This window comes from Eumetopias jubatus, unplaced genomic scaffold, assembly GCF_037043125.1.
Source record: "Eumetopias jubatus isolate StellerSeaLion01/CBP00866 unplaced genomic scaffold, mEumJub1_p1.0 scaffold_7, whole genome shotgun sequence".
In the NCBI taxonomy this organism is placed as follows: Eukaryota; Metazoa; Chordata; class Mammalia; order Carnivora; family Otariidae; genus Eumetopias; species Eumetopias jubatus.
Window position 1 is genome coordinate 83,572,714 of NW_028274813.1, and position 23,647 is coordinate 83,596,360.

Here is a 23,647-nt window from a genome sequence, read left to right on the forward strand (position 1 = left end):
AGACTAACAAAATGTTCTGATCCTTCCCACGGTGACTATCCCAATACCCTCTTTAAAATATCAAATTATTATGAGGCACGTGGGTGGCTCAGTCAGTTAAGCCACTGACACTTGATCTCAGAGTCCAGAGTTCTCTCCCCATGGAGCCTACTTAAAAAAAAAGTTATTTTCTTTTTTAGCTGTCAGTGACCCTACTTTGCAAAGTGCGCGGAGACAGCATCTCGCTCAGCCCACATTCGCCTCTCACCAGGAATGCACTGGTCTGTCTCCATCCATTTCCCCAGGAGAACGCCTCACCCTTCAGCGCTCAGCCCAAAGGTTACCTCCTCCCGAAGCCTTCCTTGATCTCCTCTCCCCCTGGGGTTTGGGAGCAGCTTCTGCTGGTTCTCCCTAGCGCAGCACTCACTCAGCTGTAGTGTTATTATTTATGAGTCTCCACCCTCAGCCTGGAAGCTACCTGTGTCTGCCGCGTATCCCCAGCACCCAGTGCCACCTGGCACTTAGTTAACGCCCAATAAATGTGGGGGAAGGAAGCGGGGCAAGCGGATGTCTGCGGAGCTGCTGCGCTTGGGGCATTCGATCCCACCTTTCCATCCCACCCTGTCCCCAGACAGCAGCGCCCGCGGGTCTGAGACCCCAGGGTGCCCATCCTTTGGGTTCGACCCAAGACGGCGAGAAAGGCCGCTGCGGCAGATGGCAGCGGCCCGCTCACCCGGGGCGGGTGCGCCGCGGGGCCCCGACGAGCCCACAGCCTCGGCCTCTGCTCGCCCACTCGGGGCCCCGCCGCTTGCACGTGCGCGTGCTCCTCCGGGCGTGGACGCTAGCGGGATGCGCGTCCCGGCGACTTTCCGGACTTGGGAGCGCGGCCCCAGCTTTCAACCCCCGCGGCCGGCGGGGAGGCGGAGCCGGCGCTAGCAGCTTGCCAACCCCGCCCCGCCCCCTCCGCCCCCCCGCCCCCCCGCCCCGCGGTGGCTCCTCGTTTCGCCCAGCCACCGGACGCTCTGCGGACTCGGTCGCCGGGCACCCGGGGTGCAAGTCAGGCCGGCAGAGATATCACCAATGGAATTAGGGGAGGCACCCACGCCATCGGGTACAAGATTCCGGGAGGTGCCCTGGTGGGGACTTGGGGGACGGAGGCCAGGCGTCCTCAGAACAGTCCCTTCGACCGGCAGCCGCATCCTTGACCTCAGATGCTCTCGGTCCCCTCTGCCTCCCCTTAGCCACTGGGAGAGATCCTGTGTGTTCTGAGTTCTGGAGAGAGGGAGGAGGGAGAACCACAGGAACACAGGCTCCTGGGAGGGATGGGAAACCTTGTTTCCGAAGTGTGTCAGGAGAGAAAATGTTCTTATTGCGCATACACAGGCGTGGTGGCACATTTTGTTTGTTTTAAACCAGAGTGATTCAGATGGTGAAGGGTCAGCAAATGCTGCTGGATCCCTAGCCCTGCCAAACTATCCTACCTCACAAACCCAGAATATTCCCACCAGGTCTATGGATGATGGGGTGAGAGATTGCGTGGGGAGGAAGAGAAACCCAGGTGCAAGGCAAAGGGACTGGGGTTGTCAGGTGAAAACATCCTTTCACGCCTCTACACGGGGGGAAGGAGACCTCCAGTTCTTACCTCCTCCCCTCAAGTTGCCATTGGGCCCTGGCTCTGGCCAGCCCTCCAGCGCCCTCTCCGGTATGCTCTGGGCAGAGAAGGGCATCAGACTGAGGGGGCTGGGGAGTGGGTGGGATGCTTGGAGTCGCTGAAAGGGCAAGGTCTCCCTGACAGTCCCTTGGAAACAGAGCCATTTAGCAGCCTGTTCTCTGCTTTGGTCCCTTCTGGTTTCCCTTCTCCAGAAGACAACGTAAAGTGATACACCAGCACTCCAAGGAAGGAAGGGAGGTCATTATAGGAGCCACTCATTCCTGTGTCCTTTTCACCTAGCACAATGCCTGGTTTGAGGAAGCTGCTCAGTGGAAGTTTGCTCTGTGAATGAATAAATGAATCACAGGTATTGTCACAAAACGTTGGAACCTTGGGATCAGATAGTCCCTTGGAAGACACCAAGTCCCACAGAGCATGTCTCGGAGTTGCTGACCAGAATGCAAGGGCTGTGCTCCTTCCTGTTTCCCTCCCTGCCTGTGGGTCTTGGGAAGAAGAGCCCGGCACTCTGCCTGGCGGGGATGGTGAGCAATGACTTTACTCCTGCTGCTGGGGCCATTGGTGCTGCCCTGGGAGTGGAGGGAGCAGGGGCAGAGCTAAATGAGGCAGGCTGGGGAATAAAACCAGGCCCCCCGGAAACACCCACCTCACACACCCCAATTTCCAGGCCTCCCCCTTTCCCAGTTTTTGTGTTCAGTATTGTTACCCCTAGGAGGAATGTAGCTCCCAGGCCCCATAAATCCTGAAGGCCATGGAGAGGGGTGAAGACTCAGCCACTCCAGGAAGCAGGCCTCTAGGGTACAGGAGGATCCCTGAACTGAGATGCACAAGAAGAAGAAAGATCAGTTTCCTCCTCAAACATATTAACTGGCCTTGTGGATAAGGCAGAGAGACTTGCATGGTCTTTCTCAGATCAGCTACCTCATGACCATCAAAACCTTGAAACATTCCTCTCTGCCCCCACCCCCCACCCCCATTTCCTCATTCCTCCATCTACATAGTAGTCTGATTTTCTCCACAGTGCTCTACGTTCTACGCATAGCCATCTACTCACAGGCTCAAATACTGTGGAAACTGAGGCACAAACAACAGGATTCCGGAATTTGAAAGGTCATTCCTGGCTCAACTAAGAGGAGAGCCCTCTGACCTTGTCTCCCCTGACCTTGTCTCCCAATATGTGCCCCTTATGCCTTCTGCCTGTGGTAGGTGGAGGCAGACTCTACCTTCATTGGGTAGGGAACTAGAGACTGAACTACAAGATGCTAATAAAAGAAAGTATGCATGGCACAGGAATAGAACTCAGGGGACCTAGCCAAGACACTCTCTGGCTTTTCCACCAACTAGCTCTGTGGCCCTGTGCAAAGATCTTAACCTCCTGGGATTGAGTCATCTAACTCCTTTGTTACTTCTCCTGTATTTTGAGGAGACTAGGATGCATCTAAAGGCCTTTCCCACTCTAAAAGTCTATGAAATGAGCTCTCATTTCAATACCCATTCCCAGGTTTGCCCTTACCTTTCCACTGAGGGATACCCGGGCAGTATGGCAAAGAGCTCTTCTTTGGTTGCTGACCTTAGGACAGGTGCCTGGTACAAGAAGAAAAGGAATTGCCCCTGGGTTTTCTCTTGGCAGCCAGGACAGAGACCCAGCTCCTGCCTTGCTGGTGCCTCCAGCATTGTCCGTACGTTGACTGGCATACAAACATTGACAGGTGCACAAAACATGTTCCCTCCTCTCATTTTCCTCCCACATTTCTGGTTCTGGCAGGCCCTTGCTGGCTCTCCTCACCCTGGGTTTGCCCCTAGCCCTCCCCTGCCCTGAGGGCAGTTCCAGTCCTACCAAAGGCCAGAGTAGCCCCCAAAGAGGAAGGGAGGTGAGTGCAGGAGACATGGGTGCTTCTGGGATGTCATGCTCTAGAGTACGCCCCTCACACCCACCCAGGCGTACTCCTGTACCTAGACCCCTGTGCCCCAGAGGAGGTCGCCATGTGATTTCCCAGGCTCTCCCCAGAGGACTTGAATACTCAAACTCCTGTATTTCCTTCTTTCTTTCAGTCCTGCATTCCCTCCTTCCCCTCCATTCATCCTCCCACACTCGGACTTTCTTCATCAATTCCCCTAGGATCTTTCTCCTTTCTGCTCTGCTGAAGCTTCGAATTCTCTCTGAACACTCCCTTTCTCTCCTGGGCCATCCTTGAATCTGGCCTAGGGGAGATAAGGGAAGGAAAGTTTCTCCTTTTGGCCTCCATCAGTATCAGAGGCAATCCTTCTGGGGCATCCTGCCACAGGGCCCCCAACAATCCTGAGGCACCGGCCACCTGAGGAGGGATCCTCACCTGTGGCATTTGGGGGAAGACAAGAGATGTTGTGAAATACGAACTTCTACTTAAAGCAGCCTTGCAGTTAGCTGACCACTAACTTGTCAAGTGGTTGCAGACCGAGCACCACGAGGCCACTGATGAGCACACCACAGTGTGGGAAATGCTTTACCAGCATCAAGGTTCTCTTCCCATCACAGCCACAGCTCCAGGTGGGAACGGGGCGGGGGGGTCCTAAATTTACAAAGGGAAGAGACTGCCTAAGATGATGTCTAGAGTGTGACGAACCTGAGACTGGCTCCTTCTACAACCCACACTAAAACTATTCTAACGTTTGATAGATTTTACATCTTTCATTTGATCGTATTCTCATAGCAATCCTGTGAGGTGGACAACAGCTCTGCGGAGGAGAATCAGCTGTTCAAAGAGGTGAAATGACTTGCTTATGGTCATACAGCAGACTCCAAGCTCCGAGCTCCATACGGAAAGGAGGAAGAAGGGCTCAGCCCCACTCCCGCCCCTCCCCCCCCTCCCCGCCAGCCAGTGGCCAAGGGATGCTGCCCAGGACTCCGCAAGGACACACAGAGATTCAGGCCCCGCCCCCTGACCTTGTTCTCTGCCCCCTGGGAAGTGGAGAGCTTGTGGGAGGAAGCCTCAGGTCATTCCCCGGACAGAGTCCTCACTTGGGCGCACGCCCTGGGGTGAGGCTTCTTCGGGAAGCTGATGGCCTTGCATTCTGTGCTGAAGGGGTCCCGGACGCGTAGGAAAGCCCGGAAACCTGGAAGCCTTGGCCCAGGATGGATGGAACGCGGGAAGGAGCCAGAGGGGCAGGGCGGGAGAGAGCAAAAGCAGCACCATCTCCAAGACTGTAGGGCCCAGGGGCGGGGCGACCCCTCCCGTCTCCTCGAGGGCGGGCACAGAGGGGCCGTGAGGGCCAGGCCCTGGCTTTGTGTCCACGAGGTCTGGGCTTCCCGGCCACCTGGAGGAGCAACAAGGAGCTTCCCGGCGGGGCAAGGGCCCTTGGAGGCCCGCGCTTTCTCTGAAAGTGAAAGGAGTGGGCGGGGGGCGCGGCCGAGGCGGGGCCCAGGCGGGCAGGCCGCGCAGGCTCCGCCTCGGGGCAGTCTCGCGCCGCGGGCGCCGAGCGTCTCCAGTCCTCGCGGCGGCACGGGCTGGTGGGCTCTGCTGCGGCTCGCGTGCGGGGAGATGACCCTGCCCGGGGGCCCGACGAGCATGGCGCGGCCGGGAGGCGCGGGGCCCTGCAGCCCGGGATTGGAGCGGGCCCCGCGCCGGAGTGTCGGGGAGCTGCGCCTGCTCTTCGAGGCGCGCTGCGCGGCAGTCGCTGCCGCCGCCGCCGCAGGGGAGCCCCGGGCCCGCGGGGCCAAGAGGCGTGGGGGACAGGTCCCCAACGGGCTTCCGCGGGCTCCCCCTGCCCCGGTGATCCCACAGCTGACTGTGACAGCCGAGGAGCCGGACGTACCCCCGGCCAGCCCGGGGCCGCCGGAGCCGGACGGTGGTTGGCTCCCGGCCGTGGGCTCCTCACACCTGCAGCAGCCGCGCCGCCTCTCCACCTCGTCGCTCTCCTCCACTGGCTCCTCGTCGCTGCTCGAGGACTCGGAGGACGATCTGCTGAGCGACAGCGAGAGCCGGAGCCGCGGCAACGTGCAGCTGGAAGCCAGCGAGGACGTGGGTCAGGTATGGGCCGCGGGGGCGGGGCCAGAGCGGGGCGCGGGGGCTGCGCGCGGCGGACCCAGCTCTGAGCTGGCGCAGGGCTGACTTCGGCGCTCGGCTCCCTCCGCCGAGGGTCTGGCCCTCACCGCCTAGCTGCGGCACTGGGGTCGCAGGAAGGCGCCGGGCCGACCTCCCGCCTTGGCAGTTTTCTCCGGGCTTCCACCGGCGGGTCGCGGCCCGGGCCCTAGGGCGTCTAAGAAGGAGAAGTGAGGAGGAGTCTGCGACCGGCCGTGGGCACCGGGTGGGGCGGGGGTGGAGATCGTGACTTGCGGACCGGGAAGTGGGGCGGGAGGGAGCGGAGGGGCTTGGACTTGCCCCGCGAACTCTCGCAGAGAGAGGGGCGAACGAGTCTCCCTCTCTCCCCGCCCCCTCTCCCGCGCGGCGGCCCCACCCCCGCCGTTGCCACGGTTTCTCTCTCCTGAGTGGGAGTGGAGCAGCGCTCCAGGCTCTGCTCGGGAGCTGCCGCCGTCTGCTCCCCGCGCCCGCACGAGGCGTGGACACAGAGAAGGGAGGGGCTCGGGGCTGGGGGCTCGGGCAGGGAGTGGAACGCAGCCCTGCCCCGGTTTTCTGCTCCTAATCAAAGCCGGGAGAAGGTAAACTGAGGCTGAAGGGGGGGATCCTCCCGCTAATCGCCGCCTCTGGTAACCTGGCTGTTCCCGCGCCAGGTTTGACCCTCGGACAGCCCGGGTCAGGGTGCAGCGAAGTCATTCCCAGTGCCTGCCCCTTAGGGGTGTGCAGCCCCTGGGATAGCCATCTTGTCCCCTCTTTTTAACCAAGGCCAAATATTTTAAATAACTACGCGCGGTCAACGCGAAGGAGTTGTTCTAGATCCACGTTATGCAAGTGTCCCTGGAGCGGAGGGAGAGACGAAGGGCGCCCCGCAGGCTCTGGTGGCTCCAGGCCCGCCCAAGAAGGGCGGTGAGAGTTGCGGACGCGCGCCGGGGTGGCCTGGGCGCGGTGCGGTGCGGAGAGCCCTGAGGCGCGGCCTCCGCCTGCTGAACCCGGGCTTCGAAGCTCGTTCGGATTGGACGAGGCGGAGGAGACCCTGTAACGACTTGCTGTGATCTGTGACTCAGTTTCCCGCTGAGACTGACATTACCAGAGGGCAGCGTGATTTGTAAGGGACACAAAAGGGCTCCTAGAGCAGGAACGAACACACACACACACACACACACACACACACACACACACACACACGCCGCCGCCGCCCTCAAGTGTAGGGTGCGGGGAGTCCCTCTCTCCTCCCCCGGAGATAAGGATACCCATGATCCGTGATCATTCCTAGTACAACCCTGGCTCCTACAGGGATGCGGGTGCCACCGAGGGATTTCCAGGGCGGTGGAATGTGGGGCAGTGAGAGGATTCCTTCTTTCCCACCTCCTCCGAAATAAGGAGCGGTAGTTCTGGGTGCACCGCCGCCCTGGTCAGATCTCTGCCAAGCCGAGAAGCGGGTGCAGAAGAAACAGCCCCCGGCTTCCCTATTCCGCCCCCAGTCGGAGGAGGTCCTGCAACGTAGGCAGCCGGGCTGGGGTCAAGACTCCGGAGACCGGTCGCAGCTGTGCCCCGGGCGTCTTCGGCCAGTCTCTCCCTCCCCAAGGTTCGCGGTCTTCCGGCGCGGCCAGGATCTGGAGCAGATGGCCGCCGAGGGCCCTTCCAGCTCCAAGGCTGCGGCTCCCAGGCCTTCCCAACCCCCAGCCCGCTGGGGCCTCCCCGAAGGCAAACAGGCACGGCGGTGGCAGATAAGCCAGTAGCTGTTGACAGAGGCTGCCTGCGTCCGCGTGGAAGGGCCCGGCGCGGACTTTGCCTCGCGGCCGGCCCGGGAGCGGCACAGAGCGCCCGCCCAGGCTGCCTTTAGGGCTTCCCCAGTCAGGAGGCGGAGGCCATCGGCGGGCCGCGAAGGATGCGCCTGGGCGAAGGGTCCTGCAGCAGCCCTCGGGAGCTGCCGGCTGGCCAGCCCCTTACCCGCGGGCCTGGGTACATAACGGACTAGCTCGGAGCAAGAGGCGGCCCGGAAGGCTCTACCTCGCCTCTGCCTGGAACATACTCACACAGGGCACATGGTGTCTTGAGTGTGTCTCGGGTTCACTCAACACGGAGAGGCTCCGTCTCCTAGGAGCACCGCAAGTCCTGCCCAGAGCCTGGAGCTGGGCTCCCCCCAGAGTAGTTGGACTGGGCAACCTGCCTCCCTCCTGGGGCCCCTCATCTGGTAGAGGAGAAAGTCGTGGGCAGAGAAACCCAGACAGATCAGGAGAGGAGTTGGGGGCCTATCCCCAAGAGCAGTTGGCATGACTGTATTCTTAGGCCTAGGCTGCCTCTTAAAACAATTTTGGGATGTTGCTGTAGCAGAAGAGAGGGTGTTTGGCTCCTGTTCACTTGGTTCTCTTCTTTCAGTGCTCCAGGATAGGTAAGGAGACCTCGATGCCATCCTGTCCTGGCCCCAGAACTCCCACACTTCACTTTTCACTAATTATAGAGCAGAATTTAGGTTAACAGACTTCCTTTTTAAAAAGCAAATGCCCCTGGGAGGGTGAAGTCGTGGGTCACTTATACCTTAGTGCAAATCATTTTATAAATTTAAACTGATTGCTCTCACCACCACCGCCACCACAGGGAGCGCTGGTTTGATAGGGCAATGGGAACATGAGGAGGGGGTTGGGCTGGCAGAGAGCTTCGGCCAGAGACTGAGTGGTTAGAGGTAAGGAGTGGGAGTCAGGAGGTATAGGGATGAGTAGCAAAGACGAGGGTCCAATCTGGCAGAAGATACACTGAGTATCTGGTGTGATTTAAGGAGTCCTCAGGTCTTCCAAATGGTGCTTGGACAAAGGAGCATCTGAGGCTAGTATCCAGCCGTGCCCTTCCCAGAGAGAGAGAAATGTCCCCCCTATGCAGCCCCAGGGGCGAGGATCAGAAGGGGCCCCTGTGACTTCCTCAAAGACTCTTTCACATAGTCAGCTTTCCTGGGGTTTTGCCCCAAGATGCCCAGGTAGCCTTTGGCTGTGAGTTGGTTTCCCAGACTTCTGTGGGGGGAGTAGGCTGGGCCAGAGGTTGGGGCTTTGGCCCTCTTTCCAGCTAGATTTCACTCTGTAACATAATAAATCTGCTTTCTGATATCCATACAATAAAAGCCTTACCTGCTCAAAAATATCTTCCCTGCTGTTGTTCATATGCCAAAATCCCCACCCACCCACTGAAGAATGACTCTTCAAGAGCCTTTTTGGATACATGCATTTGTATCTGCGTTATGTTCCCTGGAGGAGGTAGCTCCCTAAGATGGATGCTGGTGAGTTCACTGATGACTGCATAAACTCCTTCCACGTTTGACCTGTATCCATCTCTGGCAGGGGAGCAAAATCCCGTCCTACCAACCTCAGGGGGTGGCTGGGAGGGCTCAGATGAAAGCCCTTTGTAACCTGTGGGGCCAGAACCAGCCCTAGTTGCTGTTGCTCTTGGCTGATATGATCCTCACAGAATTGGAGAGAGGAGAGTAGGCGATGACCCCATCTTACCTGAGATCATGACCTGAGCTGGAATCAGGAGTCAGACACTCAATCTGACTCACCCACCCAGGCACCCTCTACAAGGCTCTTTCTCATGCAGGGTCCCATTTGACCTCCAAAGGGAGTTGGGGTGGTAGCATGGATTTTGGGAACTGCTGGGGTGACTGGAACATGGGGAGGAGGTTGGGCTGGTAGGGAACTTTAGCCAGGGGCTGGGATGCTGGAGGCAGGGAGTGAGGGGTTATGAACTCCTCTAAGCCTTGACTTCCTTCTGTAAAATGGCAATAATGCTACCACCTTATGCACTTGACGTGCATGTGCAGGATTTGAAAATCATGAGTGGGAGAAGAGGGTATAAGATGGTGCCACTGAATATACATGGCACATACATCTTCCTGGAATTTTACTTGAGGATTTGGAGGTGGGAGAGTTTTATAATAAAACTTGGATTTATTATGCAGCAGAATGCAAACCTTGTACATATTTAAAGAGTAAAAAGGGGTTTTGAAAGAGATGTCATGCTTCTAGTGGGCTGCTTCTGGCTACACCCCCAGATCCCTGGGGGTTGGACATGTGATCACACCCTAGTGTGCCATGTAGGGACTTCAGTAGGGAAACAGGAGCAGTGCTTTCTGATGGAAGATGAGAAGCGCCTGGCAGGCAGTAGGCGGTCAGTAAAGGGTGGCTCGTGTTATGACAGCAGCTATATCCTCCCAGAGGAAACAGGCTCACACAGATGAAATTCTCACTTGGGTTCACTCAGCTAAAAAGTGATAGAGCCACCTGATTCCAGTGCTCTGTCACTAACCCCGATCCCCTCCCCACGGGAAAGGGCTTTCTGGTCAGCAGCCTCTCCCTGCTGAGGCCACCATGCCAGTTCTCCCTGTCTCTCATATAACTTCCTCTGATCAGGGAGGCTGGATTTCTACGTTGAGTTCTAGCCCTGTAACTCCTGCAACGCATACGTAACTCCTCTTAGGCAAGCACGCTTGGGAGGAGGCAGCAGATGCACAGCTTGGATGAGCAAACCTGTGTACTTCAGAGGTTGGGCACAGGACTGATGAGTTTTGGGTGGGAAAAGGAAAGGTCCAGAGTATGAGATGCTCTCAGGATTGGGTGGAGGCCAGAAGGAATGTTTGTGAAGCAAGAGGTACACCAAAATCTACATTTCTCTCCCAGTTTCATCTGAGATGACAGGCTCTCAGCTCTGCATCCCATTTTCAAAGCTCAGGTTTCTGGGTCTAGAGTAAGAAGACCAAGGGTAGCCTGGCCCTAGCCAACTGGTGAGGAGTGATATGGCATCCAGGAATAGCAAGGGGGTCTTGGGGAGCCCCAAGTCATTCTTTCCCCAGGCCCTGCCAGGCTAGCCTCTCAGCCCTGGGCCTTTGCAAAGGTTTGTTTCCATGTTTGTCTCCCTAAATGAGAGTAACCAATGGTCCAAAGTGAATGAAACAATAATCCAGATTTGTTCAGCTTCTGCTTCATGCCAAGGAATGGGGTCCCAGGTTGGGGGGGGTGGGCACAAGGGCCGGAGCCTGTCACACTCAAACCTCATTTACTACTCATAACAACCCAGTGAGAATGATTATTTCCCCATTTTACAGATGAAGAAACTGACACTCAGAGGCTTCTCAGGCCCCCGAATCTCCTGAGGCATTGTTAGAAATGCAAAATTTTTTTAAATTAAAGATTTTTATTTATTTGACAGAGAGAGAGAGACACAGTGAGAGAGGGAACACAAGCAGGGGGAGTGGGAGAGGGAGAAGCAGGCTTCCCACGGAGCAGGGAGCCCGATGTGGGGCTCGATCCCAGGACCCTGGGATCATGACCTGAGCCAAAGGCGGACGCCTAATGACTGAGCCACGCAGGAACCCCGTGTCTGCATTTTTTTTTAACATGGGTGACCATCATGTGATTCTCATGCTCAGGAAAGTTCTAAATCCTTGACGGAACACTTTAGTAACCTACCCACACAGCTGGAGCAGCAGAACTGGGGTGCAAACCTGAGCCTTCTGGCTCTAAGTCCAGGGCTCTTTTCAGCACGGTGGAGAAGCTGGATATCTGTCATCACCCTGTACCTGTCTCAGTGTCCTCCACACAGGCTCACAATAAACTTTCCTTGAGTGAGTTAGTGAGTGAATGAATCGCGGGACCCTAGCTGCTTGCGGTGGGCTGGAGCCGGAGGAGACCCTATGCCAAAGGAGGGAGGGCTTATGCATTGCCGAGACGCCAACGTGCGCGCCCGGGACCTGTCGCTTTCAGAAAAGCCACTGGCAGAAGATCCGGACCATGGTGAATCTGCCCGTCATGAGCCCTTTCAAGAAGCGCTACGCCTGGGTGCAGCTGGCTGGGCACACGGGTGAGCACAGGGCAGGCGCCGCTGGGGTGGGCGGGTGCCCGGGGAAGGAAGGGACCAGGCAGCGCTAACTGGTGCCAGTCCGCAGGGAGTTTCAAGGCGGCTGGCACCAGCGGGCTGATCCTGAAGCGCAGCTCAGAGCCGGAGCGCTACTGCCTGGCGCGGCTCATGGCGGACGCGCTGCGCGGCTGCGTGCCCGCCTTCCACGGCGTGGTGGAGCGCGATGGCGAGAGCTACTTGCAGTTGCAGGACCTGCTCGACGGCTTCGATGGGCCCTGCGTCCTTGACTGCAAGATGGGCGTCAGGTACACGTGCCCTGCCCGTCCGGGCGGGGGCACAGGGCGGGGATGAGCGCTCTCCCGGGTGCCCAGAGCCGCGCCGGACCGGGTCCCGGCGTGCGCTCTCTTATGCCCCGATCGCTGCCTGCGCGTCCGCAGGACTTACCTGGAGGAGGAGCTGACCAAAGCCCGCGAGCGGCCCAAGCTGCGGAAGGACATGTACAAGAAGATGCTGGCGGTAGACCCCGCGGCGCCTACCGAGGAGGAGCACGCGCAGCGCGCCGTCACCAAGCCGCGCTACATGCAGTGGCGAGAAGGCATCAGCTCCAGCACCACGCTCGGCTTCCGCATCGAAGGCATCAAGGTGGGCCAGGCCCGCTAAGCTTTGCAGCGCCCTGGCCCTCCCTCTGCCCTGACCCCACTGCGCGGTGTCTGCCCTCCTTGTTGACCCCCACCACGAGGCACCCTCCGGCGGCCTTCCCGCCGTCCCTGGCAGCCAACGTCCTGGGAGGCACCGCTACTCTAGCCTGATCCTCTCCCCTCGAGCAGAGGAGAGACAAGGGGACCCTGACACTTCCTGTCCCACTTCCTTCAGAAAGCTGACGGCTCCTGCAGCACTGACTTTAAGACCACGCGAAGCCGGGAGCAGGTGATTCGCGTCTTCGAGGAGTTTGTGCAAGGGGATGCGGAAGTGCTGGTGAGCGCCTGATCCTAGAACCCTGAGGGGGTTGGGGAACCTGAAATCGAGGGGTGCCCCTAGGTCATCCGGTCTGGTGCCCTCGCCTGTGACCCCCATCGTAGCATGTAGGCACCTGGGGGCCTGTGTCTTCCTCATCACGGTATCTGCCAAGCCAAGCATGCATCATGGCCCCTGATAGTAGCAGAGGCTCAATTAGTATTTGGTTGATCTGCTCTCCTATCCTATCCTGCCCTCTCCAGAGGAGGTATCTGAACCGCCTGCAGCAGATCCGGGACACGCTGGAGGTCTCTGAGTTCTTTAGGAGGCACGAGGTAAGAGGGGGTAGGCTCACGTGCCGGAGCTGTGGTCTGTGAGGGCTACCCAGGAATACGATGGGGGGCTTCTCCAGGAAAGGGCTTCGGCCTGACCGTGTGGGGCTCGGCAGGTGATTGGCAGCTCGCTACTCTTCGTGCACGATCACTGCCATCGCGCGGGTGTGTGGCTCATCGACTTCGGCAAGACCACGCCCCTCCCCGACGGCCAGACCCTGGACCACCGGCGGCCCTGGGAGGAGGGCAACCGCGAGGACGGCTATTTGCTGGGGCTGGACAATCTCATTAGCATCCTGGCCAGCCTGGCAGAGAGATGAGGCTGGGCCCCAGTTCTAACAGACGGACCTGCGGCTGCGTCCCCGCCATGCATGCCGGAGAGAGACTGAAACCCCGTGCTGCGGGGCGGTTCACACGGTTCTGCAGGGCCAGGTGCCAACCACTATGGGACGCACTGCACACGCTGGGGGCTGTCCCCCATACAAGACCCAGAGTTCCCAGAACCGATGGCACTAATTAACAGAGGGGGTGGGGGAGGGGTGGCTGGGACAATGGGCTCCTTCCTCAGCCCAGCTCTTCTGAGGGGGCTGCATAGTTCTCTCTCAAGGCCAAATAATTAATTTTATTTCGCAGGCACTAGATCTATTGGTCTAACCTCCCACACTACAATGGACAGCCTTTCCCAATAAAACTCAAAAACACCAGCTTTGGTGACTCAGGCCTCATCCCCTCCCTCCTCTGATCCCTTTCTCACTTCCCTGGCATCCCTCATGTCCACTCAGATCACTGGAGGGTATGAGAAGAGCTCTTTATTAGAGGCATCTGTAGGACTGGGGACTGCCCAGATGAAGGATTCTCATGGGGGAAGGGTAATCCAGAGAAGGCTTCCCGTAGGAGACAGTTTCAACCTCTGGTCCCAAAGACAAAAGGCCAGAGAGGCCAAGGTGCCAGGCCAGCCCTGAGACAGGCCCAGACACGCAGCACAGACTGCAGGGGACAGAGGCTCCTGGAATAACAAGCTCCCTAGAAGCCTGGGGAGGAGTGCAGGGAGGAACCACTGCTACTGTCAGTGCCTGAGTCCTCACCTTCGGGGCCCCTTGGGGCCCAAGAGCCATAGGGGGGATGCCTTTGGATGCCTTTGGAATCCCCCCTGAGGTTGGAAGTACTTGGATTTGGGGGTCTTGAGGCTAGAGTGCAGTCAGGGGCCAACGATGCTCCCTCCCCAGCTCTTTAAGCTCTCCAGATTCAGTTCCTGGGCCTGTGGGGATCTTAGGCCCTCCAAAGACCTGCTCCCCAGCCCAGAAGTCCCTTCCTGCTCTAGGGTGGGCCCCAGCTCCGTTGGCAGGGGTGAATTCAGCACATCAGGGTCCTGTAATGGGAGGGCAGGAGAGCAGGGGACCACAGCATTGTTCCACGGCTGCCCTCCTGACCCTCAAGATCAAGATGGTCAAGGCAGAAGAGGGGCCACACCTGAATTCAGTATCGAAGATGCTCCAAGATGGCAGCAAAACTGGGGCGGAGTTCAGACGGATGCTGCCAACATTGGGTCATGATATGGTACCTGGGGAGAGGCAGGAGTTTGTCCCACCCAAGGCTGTGAAGGACCTTCTTCCCTGGACAACACTCCATACTCACACAGGCCCTGGACAGCCTCTGGGAGGGCCCATCCGTCTCCCTCTGCGATGAAGTACAGCACGTCCTGGTTGGTGCCCCCAGGGTAGGGCATGTATCCTAATGAGAAGAGCTCCCAGAGCAGCACCCCAAAAGACCTGCATCATGAGTGGGGGAACTGAATGAAGCTTATCAGGCACCGTCTCCCCTTTGCCTCACATGAGGTGGCCCAAGGCCAGGGAGGGAGTGGGGTGTGTTATCACCAGGAATCTGTCTTGAATGTGAAGATGCCCTCCAAGAAGGCCTCTGGGGGCATCCACTTGACCAGCAGCAGAGCCCAGCCCCCCTGGTGGTAACAGCTGCCTCTATAGGAGGGAGGAGGGGCGTGATGAGTTAGTCGCTCAAGTGCCACCAGAGGGCTGGTAAACTCCCCTGGAGCGGCAGCCTCCCCACCTCCCCAGGTCCCACACCTGTAGATATCTTTTGCCATCCCCAAGTGTCCAATCTTGGCCACTCGGCTGGGCCCAGTACAGCTCAGCAGGCAGTCCCTGGCAGCAATGTCCCTGCAGGCAAAAAAATCCCCACCAAAACTCAGAAGCTCTGGCTCTGATCCGTTTCCATAAAAGTTATGTGGAAGAGCTCTTCCTTGGGGAGAGAGTTGGGCTGCTCCCCCACCCCCTGCGAGCCAGGATCGCTCCCAGCCTGTGGATGAAGTGATTTTCCTCCAGGTAGTAGCAGCCCTGGGCTATGTCTTGGGCCAGCTGGAGCAGGTCCCGCATCGCCAGAAGTGATGGCTGGCCCTGGGTAGGGCAGAGGGTACCTTAGTCCGTGCTTGTTTTGGGACACGTGGATAGGGTCTTTATTTTTTTACTTTTATTTTTTTTTTAAGAGATTTTATTTATTTGAGAGAGCAAGAGAGCACAGGCGGGGCAGGGCGTGGCGGGGGGGCGGGCAGAGGGAGAAGCGGACTCACTGCTGAGCAAGGAGCCCAATGCAGGGCTCCATTCCAGGACCCTGGGATCATGACCCAAGCCCAGGGCAGACGTTTAACCAACTGAGCCACCCAGGCGCCCTGGACAGGGTCTTTAGATGGGCTCGGAGAGGGCTGGGAGAAGGGTCTTACCAAGCGTGGCCAGCTCTTCCTCAGGAAACTCTTCATATCCTCTCCAGACATCAACTCGAGCAGAATTAGGTGAGGGGCAGTCCAGAGGCTGAGCGCCACACAGTGCACAATGTTCTGATGGCTGAACTTACTGAGTGGGAGGTGCACATACCCCAGTTGCCAGCAGGGAGGGAAACCAGGCTCGAGGTTCCACAAAACTGGAGACAGGCTCTGTATTCCTAGACCTGCTACCTCTCAGCCCCAGGGTGAAGTGAAACCGTCCTGGCAGGCAATTCTGCTCTCACCTTCCACCCCTGCCCCTAGCCCCAGGTGCACCTGATGATGAGTGCCTCCCTGAGGAAACCCAGCTCATCCTGAGGAGAGCAGTTCTGGCAGGGTCTGGGGAGGGAGAGTGCTCCTGAGCTCCCCCAGACACTTCAGGAGAGTGGGTTGACTCTAGGTCCAGCAACTGTTCCAGAAGTTCCACCCCTCTCACCTTGACAGCCACCTGCAGGAGGCTGGGGTCCCCAAGAAGGCCATTTACCAGTTCCTCATAGACTTCTCCAAAGGCACCATGGCCCAGGGCTCTGCAGGAAGACAGGTTGGAAGGGAGTGGGTGGCTGGCCCTGAGGAAGTGTCCTAGAGGGTCTAGTGCCTCCTTTTTACCTCCTTGCCATCCCCTATGTGCCCAGGCGGCCCTATCTGAGGACTCAGGTCTTCCTGCATCATGGTATCTCCCCAAGTACAAGCCCTACAGAGGCGATGTTGACTGGCACAGAATCAGGGCAGAAGAGAGAGAAGGTATGGGCTCAGGGTGGGGGTGGGAGTCTGTGACGAGGTTTTCCTTATGTCCTTGCAGACACCCTGGGTAGAGGCAACCCTTGCTCCAAAGGAATCATAGGGCCCCCACCGTCCTAGAATTGGGGATGACAGCTGACCTTTGACAAGTTACTCTGCCTTTTGGAACTTTTCTGACCTCTATCTCCTCCACACGGAGGCTTGTGGCCAGATGGTCTCTGTGAACCATAATTCACCACAGCAGGGCACAGGATGGGAGTGAGAGGAATTCAGAGTGCACAGGTTCTCAGCGGAGGGGGAGAATTTACTTGAGCAGGGTGACATTGGCTGGGAAAACTTCTGTAAGCCCTGGGGGCAGAGACCAGGCCCAGGCCCAGCCAAACCCCACCTGGCAGTAGTAAGGGTTGAGGGCTGTCTTGATGGTGGAGATTGAAGATTGCTCAGCTCAAGCTCAGGGCCTGGCAGCTTTGTCCCCCACAGGCCCTGCCACTTTTTATGGTTCACTGAGGAAGAAGGGCAAACTCTATATGTGCCCATCTGGCCCACCCTGCTTTGCCACCCCTCCGCCCAGGACATCTCTCCAGATGCCCATTAAAGCAAACGTCTTCCCTGGGCCTCCACAGCTGCTTCTACTCTTAGAATCCCAGAGGAGCCCACCACTGCTCTGCTGGAAGCAGGGGTCTTGAAATCAGCTACGTCTATCCCTGGGACCCCACACACAACTCAGTGAAGAGGTGGGCAGCCTTGAATCAGCCATGCCTGCTGGATGTTCCTTACCCAGAATCAGGGCCCCACACACCATAAGGAGGCTCAGTGTAGACTAGGTCACATGACAGTCACGAACAGAACCAGAGGGACCTGGTGGGGTGGGCAGGTCTAGGGAGACGTAGAGACACCTCCAGTGGGAAGCTCCTCTCTGTCCCCCTTCTCAAATTTTACCCGTGCCTCAAGACTCAGCCTAAGTGTTAACTTCTCCCTGATACTTGTCCTAGATAAAAGCAACCTTTCCCTCCTGAGAACCCCTAAAACACTTTAAGCCTCTCTTGGCAATTGTCACTTTAAAAGATATCTATATCTAAATCTAGATACATATCTGGGTGCCTGGGTGGCTCAATCGTTAAGCATCTGCCTTCGGCTCAGGTCATGATCCCAGGGTCCTGGGATAGCGTCCCACATCGGGCCCCCTGCTCAGTGGGGAGTCTGCTTCTCCTTCTCCCTTTGCCCCTTCCCCCTGCTCATGCTCTCTCTCACGCATTCTCTCCCTCTCTAATAGATAAAATCTTTAAAAAAAATAAATCTAGATACATATCTAGATAGATAAATAGGTAGATAGATAGATCACCCTTTCCATACTAGACCACTAGTCTACATGCTCCTTGAAGGCAGAGCATACACTGAAGCGTATCCAATCTCCTGCCCAACACCCGGAATGGTGCCTGGCACACCACCAGTCATCTTTTCCACTACCGTCCTGCTCCTCCCAGCCCATGGCCCCAGGAGTCCAGACCTTGGACAAAGGCAGAACTTACCCATGCAAGTGATGTTATCTGCAGCTAGCTCCATGCCCTCTGGGGCATTTGGCTAACCAGAGCTCTGCCTGACATTGGCAGTCTTTCAAAAGGCAATGACTACAGTTGAGGTGCAGTCGGATCTCCACTTCTCCATGGCTCTCCATGACTATGAGTAAAAGAATGGATATTGCAGGGTGAGGGTGGGGGACAGACATACTTTTCCAGCTACGTGGTTAATTCCAGCCCTGGACTTTGGAACAATGAGCAGTACCAGGCATTTGGGGGTGGGGGGGAGGGCTTGGAGAACTTCTGTCAAGCCTGTATACTTCCTCTTCTGGGATCCTTGAGCTCGCAGATTGAGCTTGAGAATTCATAGTAGGAGATATTTGACAAGTGCCCCAGAATGCCCCATACTGGCATCACAACTGACAGCCCAGTTCTCGAGTATTCCTGTGCTATGCAAGAACCAGATAGTTCACAGCATAGAGTTGGTGGCTCAAATGGGAGTGGGCTCAGGGATTGAGGAATAGGCTAGGCCAGGCTGAGAGATGAGGTGCGGGTAGGGGCCAACACCTGCCAGAGGTTGCAGGTAGGGTTCACCGCTAGGGTGTATGAAAGATACCCCATCTTCCCCATCAACTCACAGGATGTCATTCTCTGAGGCATCACCGCCTGGAAATTGAACGTGATAGAGGGTTTGGCTACAAAATGGGGGGAGGAAGGGACACACAAATGGGAAGCTGGCTTAATAGTGGGGAAGCTGTTCTCTCCCAGTGCAAATCCTAGAGTCGCCCTCCCTACACTAGCATTACAATACAGGTGCTGCCAGCTCATAAGTGGGAGCCGGGAGCCAGACGGGTGGGGTGGGAGTCATCAGCTGGAGCCTAAAGGCCTGGCTCAGGCTGGCTGGGACAACCTCCTTGTTTGCCTGAAATCCTCTGACTCCATGTCCTCAGCTATAAAACGGGAGAGGCCCAATCCACATGTTCCATTTTTGTGAGAATGGAGAAGGTGTGTATAAAGTACTTATGAACGGGATGGCTCAGACAGACCCAAAGGCTCTGTCTCTTTACACCAGTGATTTCCAAACTCTGGAATGTATTAAAATCACCCAGAGGATTGATTAAAACACAGATGGCTAGGAGACTTCCCTAGAGTTTCTGATTCAGTAGGTCAATGCTGGAAATTTGCATTTCTAACAACTTCTTAGGTGGTGCTAATACTACTGGTTCAGAAACCACACTTGGAGAACTACTAATTTAAATTATCCCTCCCTGGGGCCCCTGATTGGCTCAGTCAGTTGGGTGTCAGACTCTTGATTTCGGCTCAGGTCATGATCTCAGGGTCCTGGGATGGAGACCCAGGTGGAGCCTGGAGGTGAGCCTCACCAAACACTCTGCCCTGGACGTGGAGCCTGCTTAAGATTCTCTCTCTTTGCCCCTCCGACCCCCCTTCTCTCTCTCTGAGAATATATATAGATATATCTAGATATATCTATATATAGGCATATATAGATATATCTAGATATATTTATGAGAATATATATATGAGAATCTATCTATGTATCTATCTGTATATAATAATGATAATAAATTATCCCGGCCTTTCTGCCTCTCTGCTCAGTTTGCTAACTCAGCAAGCTCTAAGTTCCTGGGACTGCTGTAAAACAGAGACCTGTTGTGACTTAAAAAAAAAAAAGGTCCTGGATTTAAATGAAAATCTAGGGAATCCTGTCCGCTTGTGTGATTTGCAACTTACTTGATCTCTGTTTTTTTCTTTTTTCTTTTTTCTTTTTTCTTTTTTTTTTTTTTTTAAGATTTTATTTATTTATTTGACAGAGACACAGCGAGAGAGGGAAAACAAGCAGGGGGAGTGGGGGAGGTAGAAGCAGGCTTCCCGCGGAGCAGGGAGCTCGATGCGGGGCTGGATTCCAGGACCCTGGGATCGTGACCTGAGCTGAAGGCAGATGCTTAACGACTGAGCCACCCAGGCGCCCCAGATGTATTTTCTTTTTATTTCATTTATTTATTTATTAAGATTTTATTTATTTTTTTATTTGACAGAGAGAGACACAGCGAGAGAGGGAACACAAGCAGGGGGAGTGGGAGAGGGAGAAGCAGGCTTCCCGCTGAGCAGGGAGCCCGATGCGGGGCTCAATCCCAGGACCCTGGGATCATGACCTGAGCCGAAGACAGACGCTTAACGACTGAGCCACCCAGGCGCCCCAGATCTATTTTCTTTTTAAAAAGATTTATGAGACACAGCAAGAGAGGGAGCTCGTGCACGCGTGGGTGAGGGACAGAAGGAGAGAAAGAATCTTAAGCAGACTCCACACTGAGCGTGGAACCCTAGGCGGTGCTCCGTCTCCTGATCCTGAGATCAGGACCTGAGCTGAAACCCAGTCAGACACTTAACCGACTGAGCCACCCAGGTGTCCCTACTTAATCTCTTTTTAAGAGCTCTTACTCTACTTGCTCTGGGGCCCAGAGGGGGTGCTCAACCCCTTCCCCACCTATCCCTCAGAGGGCCTGTTGTAAGGTTCCAACGCCACTTCACCCTGGGAGCTGCCGCGCTGCCCTCCTCGAGAGTGCACCTTCCCCGGTAGCCGCTCCGCCTCCACCCGCAGTACAGGCCCCGCCGCCGCCCCCGAAGCCGCCCGCTGCGGCCCAGCCCCGGCCGCCCTCCGCCCCCTCCCGCAGGGAGCGGCCCGCCTGCGGAGAGGGGGCCCGCGACGTCCAGCCGCCCCTCCAGCTGCGGGGCGACAGCCGGATGACTGGCAGCGGGGATTGGGAGCACGCCCGCCTCTCCCCGCCGCCCGGCGCTGCCTCTCCCCTGCTCCCGGGCGCCGCCGAACGGTTCTCGTTTCTCAGGGGCGGCCTGAAGCCGGCCTCGGTCCCGCCGCCTTAGGCCCGCCCGCCTCCTCCGGCCGCCACCCGCAGTGGCTCCAGCTCGACGGCGCGCTCCAGCCGTCGAGTGAGGACCGGGCACCAGGTACTGGAGTAAGGGTCCGGGCTCCTGGCCGAGCCCAGGGACTGGGGACCCCAAGGCCCGAAGAGCTTGTGTGTGCGCGCCCGCAGCAAGAAGTTTGGGACCCCAACGCGGATTGCTGGGGGCGGGAGCTGACCGCGCGGGGGCAAGCACGTACCGGAGAGACATAGGTGGCGCCCCCGCCGCCCCCGCCGGCTCCCGCCCAGCGCCGCGACCCGGAGACCCCTGCGGCCCCCTCCGTCGCCGCGTCCTCCGCAGCGGTCCAAGACTCTCCGAGGCAGATGAGCTGGCTCTCCGGGCTCCCCTGCGGGCAGCGGGCTCCAGATTCGGCAGGGCCCGGGTCGCTCCCCTCGCAGCGCCGCCCTCTCGTCCCGGAGGAGCGCCCCCTCGCTCCGCCCGGCCCTAGCCCTGAGGAGCTCGAGCCGCCCCTTCCCGCTGGCTCCGCTTACTCCCGGACAGGCGTCCTCCTCTCCCTGCTGCCCTACTAGGATGTGAAGCGGCTGCCCGCGACCAAGGGAGAAGACCGCGGAGACGAGGACGCCGTGCGCCCGCCACAGGTGGTTCTTGGCGCCTTTGCCCCCCGCAGCTCCGTAAGCTGAGATCCTGCAGGAAGAGGACGCCGAGTCGCTGGCCCTCGTTCTTCGGTCCTCGGGCTGCCCGCCTGCGGCAGAGGTTAGTGACGAAAGCCGCTCCAGAATTTGTTATCTGAGGGACGTAAGAGGCTGTAGTCAATTTAGAAAAGACGGGGAGACTAGGTCCGCACACCAGAAAATTCGATTTTACACTTATTTTAGGAGGCTTAATGGGGGGGGGGTAGTTTCAAGCCACCGCTTGGCGCCGCCGCTGGTTAAGGGCTCTCCATTTGCAGGGAACGGGCCCCTAGGTACTGGATAATTCAGTGGCCATCATTGCCACCTTCCCTGGTTCCGCTGGAAGAAGGGACAGAGTCGCTAGGGCCACACGGGGTTGTGAAATACCCTACGTCAACGTAGTGTGCCCGAGGCCTTGGGTCCCCTGACTTTAGAACCTCAGACACTAGGGTCACCACCCACCTCTCCCTGCCCCACACTTACAGGTACTCACTGGTGGCTGGAGCCTGCCACAGCTGCATGCCTTTCAGAGGCTCGGTGGCCCCCACTGTCACCACCACGCTGCTGCCGGTGTGTGCCTTGTTGCACTGTGTTTATGTGGGTCCTTGCCGGCTGCTGGCCCCACAGAAGGAGAACAGCAAAGGCCCTTCAGTGTCTGGGAGCAGGGAGGGAGGAAAGGGTCAGAGAGCATCTGCCCTGGCCTGGTAAGGTGTGCAGAGAAGGGAGGAAGAGGCTGGAGCTGACCTGGGGGAATTAGGGGAGAAGCTGGCTCTAAGCCACTAGGTGGGGCGGTGACGTTCACATCTTGGGGGCTAGGAGCTGGCAGCGACAGGGGTGAGGATGGCAGAAAAGGTGCCTGGGACCCCAAGCTGGAGCGGAGAATGGCTCCTGAAAGGTGACAAGAAGACAGCGGGATTGGGAGAGGTGGCAGGAGATAAAGAGAGAACGTCTCAACAGCTGGCCCTTGCCCCTTGTGGCCGTGGTCCTAACCCCACCCAGCTAGGGCACACCAGCACCTGGAAGCCAGCCCTGACCAACTCCAGTTGCTGAAGCCCCTCGGGGTGCCCACTGATACCTCTGCAAGTTTCTCTCCTGGGGAGTCCTTCCCAGTGAATGACCTGGGGGCTGCACTGAGTTTGGTCCTGCAGGCCCCCCCCATCCTTTCCTCAACCTAGCTAGGTGGTGTGACCCCCAGCAGTGCTGAGACCCCAGGGCCTATCCCTCCTTCCCAAGCTGCGTGATGGGGAACCTTGATTTCAGGCCTGCACTGGGCTTCTGGGCCCACTCACCAGGAACACTGGCCCAGAAGCATTGGCCTTGAGGGTTCCAGGCCTCTGGGGGAGCCACTAGAACCCAGTCTGTCTCAACTGCTGTTCCCAAGCCTAGGAAGATGCCTCTAGCCAGATGGTTCCTTGACTGAGGTACCCCGCCCATTGCTCTAAGCCACAACAGCAGCCAGCCTGAGCAGTCCCTGGCTTGTTCAGCCTGCCACAGCTAGGGTTGTGGACTCAGACTTTGTCATCTTGGCCTGCCTGCCCCTTATAGCAGAGTCCATCTGCTTGCTAGACACTGCGGGTCCTAAAGCTGGCCTGGCCACTCCCACCTCAGACCCCAGGATGCTGAAGGAGGGAAGGGTGGGGCATGTGGGCAGCTAGGTCCCCACGCTTCCTGGAAGATCCTTGCGAGCACCCCTCCAAAGGCTGTCTGGATCCCAGGGTAGGGGAGAAAGTCCCCCCCCCCCCCCGCTTTGAGACAGGAGTGTGGAAAAAGTGGCAAGCCACACCCCAGACACCCTGCCCAGGCTTCTAGGTCTTTCTAGCTCTTTCACATCAGGAGCAGCGGGGCGAGTGCTTCATTGGTGGTGGGATGTGGGTGTGTGTAATAACATATGGGAAGTGCTCTTTTTTTTTTTTAAAGATCTTATTTATTTATTTAGAGAGAGAGAATACAAGCCAGGAAGAGGGGCAGAGGGAGAGGGAGGAGTAGACTCCCTGCTGAGCAAGGAGCCCAACAGAGCTGCAGGGCTCAATCCCAGGACCCTGGGATAATGATCCGAGCGGAAGGCAGGCAGTTAACCAACTGAACCACTGAGGCGCCCCTCCAAAATACTAATTTTAAAGGCTAAGGCCTATGTTTAATATAAAGCTCTGGAAAAAAAGAAGTGATAGTAGTTAGCTACTTGGTTGTCTCTGAGAATACAGTGCTAAATAAAGATAC

At 57.4% G+C, this 23,647-nt stretch overlaps 2 protein-coding genes across 2 annotated transcripts; one reads left to right on the top strand and one right to left on the bottom strand.

Moving 5' to 3' along the window:
- Nucleotides 1-5,166: 5,166 nt before the first annotated feature.
- Nucleotides 5,167-13,150, top strand: ITPKA (inositol-trisphosphate 3-kinase A). Its single transcript, XM_028096082.2, has 7 exons — nucleotides 5,167-5,655; nucleotides 11,451-11,547; nucleotides 11,633-11,849; nucleotides 11,982-12,186; nucleotides 12,418-12,519; nucleotides 12,762-12,833; nucleotides 12,947-13,150. The coding sequence occupies exons 1-7, from the start codon at nucleotides 5,167-5,169 to the stop codon at nucleotides 13,148-13,150; spliced, it is 1,386 nt and encodes a 461-aa protein (XP_027951883.1).
- Nucleotides 13,151-13,911: 761 nt separating this feature from the next.
- LTK (leukocyte receptor tyrosine kinase) lies at nucleotides 13,912-22,864 on the bottom strand. The gene is given in 24 exon segments (XM_088025176.1): nucleotides 13,912-14,199; nucleotides 14,301-14,391; nucleotides 14,466-14,508; nucleotides 14,511-14,599; nucleotides 14,705-14,806; nucleotides 14,912-15,004; nucleotides 15,144-15,241; nucleotides 15,565-15,694; nucleotides 15,880-15,930; nucleotides 15,932-15,942; nucleotides 16,040-16,130; nucleotides 16,650-16,770; nucleotides 16,773-16,844; nucleotides 17,119-17,217; nucleotides 17,871-17,914; nucleotides 17,916-18,018; nucleotides 18,426-18,524; nucleotides 20,651-20,761; nucleotides 20,764-20,812; nucleotides 20,977-21,144; nucleotides 21,290-21,443; nucleotides 21,914-22,085; nucleotides 22,175-22,318; nucleotides 22,720-22,864. Coding segments are annotated over 24 exon segments (2,568 nt in total).
- Nucleotides 22,865-23,647: the final 783 nt, after the last annotated feature.

Bases quoted from the DNA above. Each gene is read 5' to 3' on its own strand.
- ITPKA (XM_028096082.2), top strand. From the start codon at position 5,167: ATGACCCTGCCCGGGGGCCCGACGAGCATGGCGCGGCCGGGAGGCGCG. The intron at 5,656-11,450 runs GTATGGGCCGCG...TGTCGCTTTCAG, and splicing joins CCAGCGAGGACGTGGGTCAG to AAAAGCCACTGGCAGAAGAT. The intron at 12,187-12,417 runs GTGGGCCAGGCC...CACTTCCTTCAG, and splicing joins TCCGCATCGAAGGCATCAAG to AAAGCTGACGGCTCCTGCAG.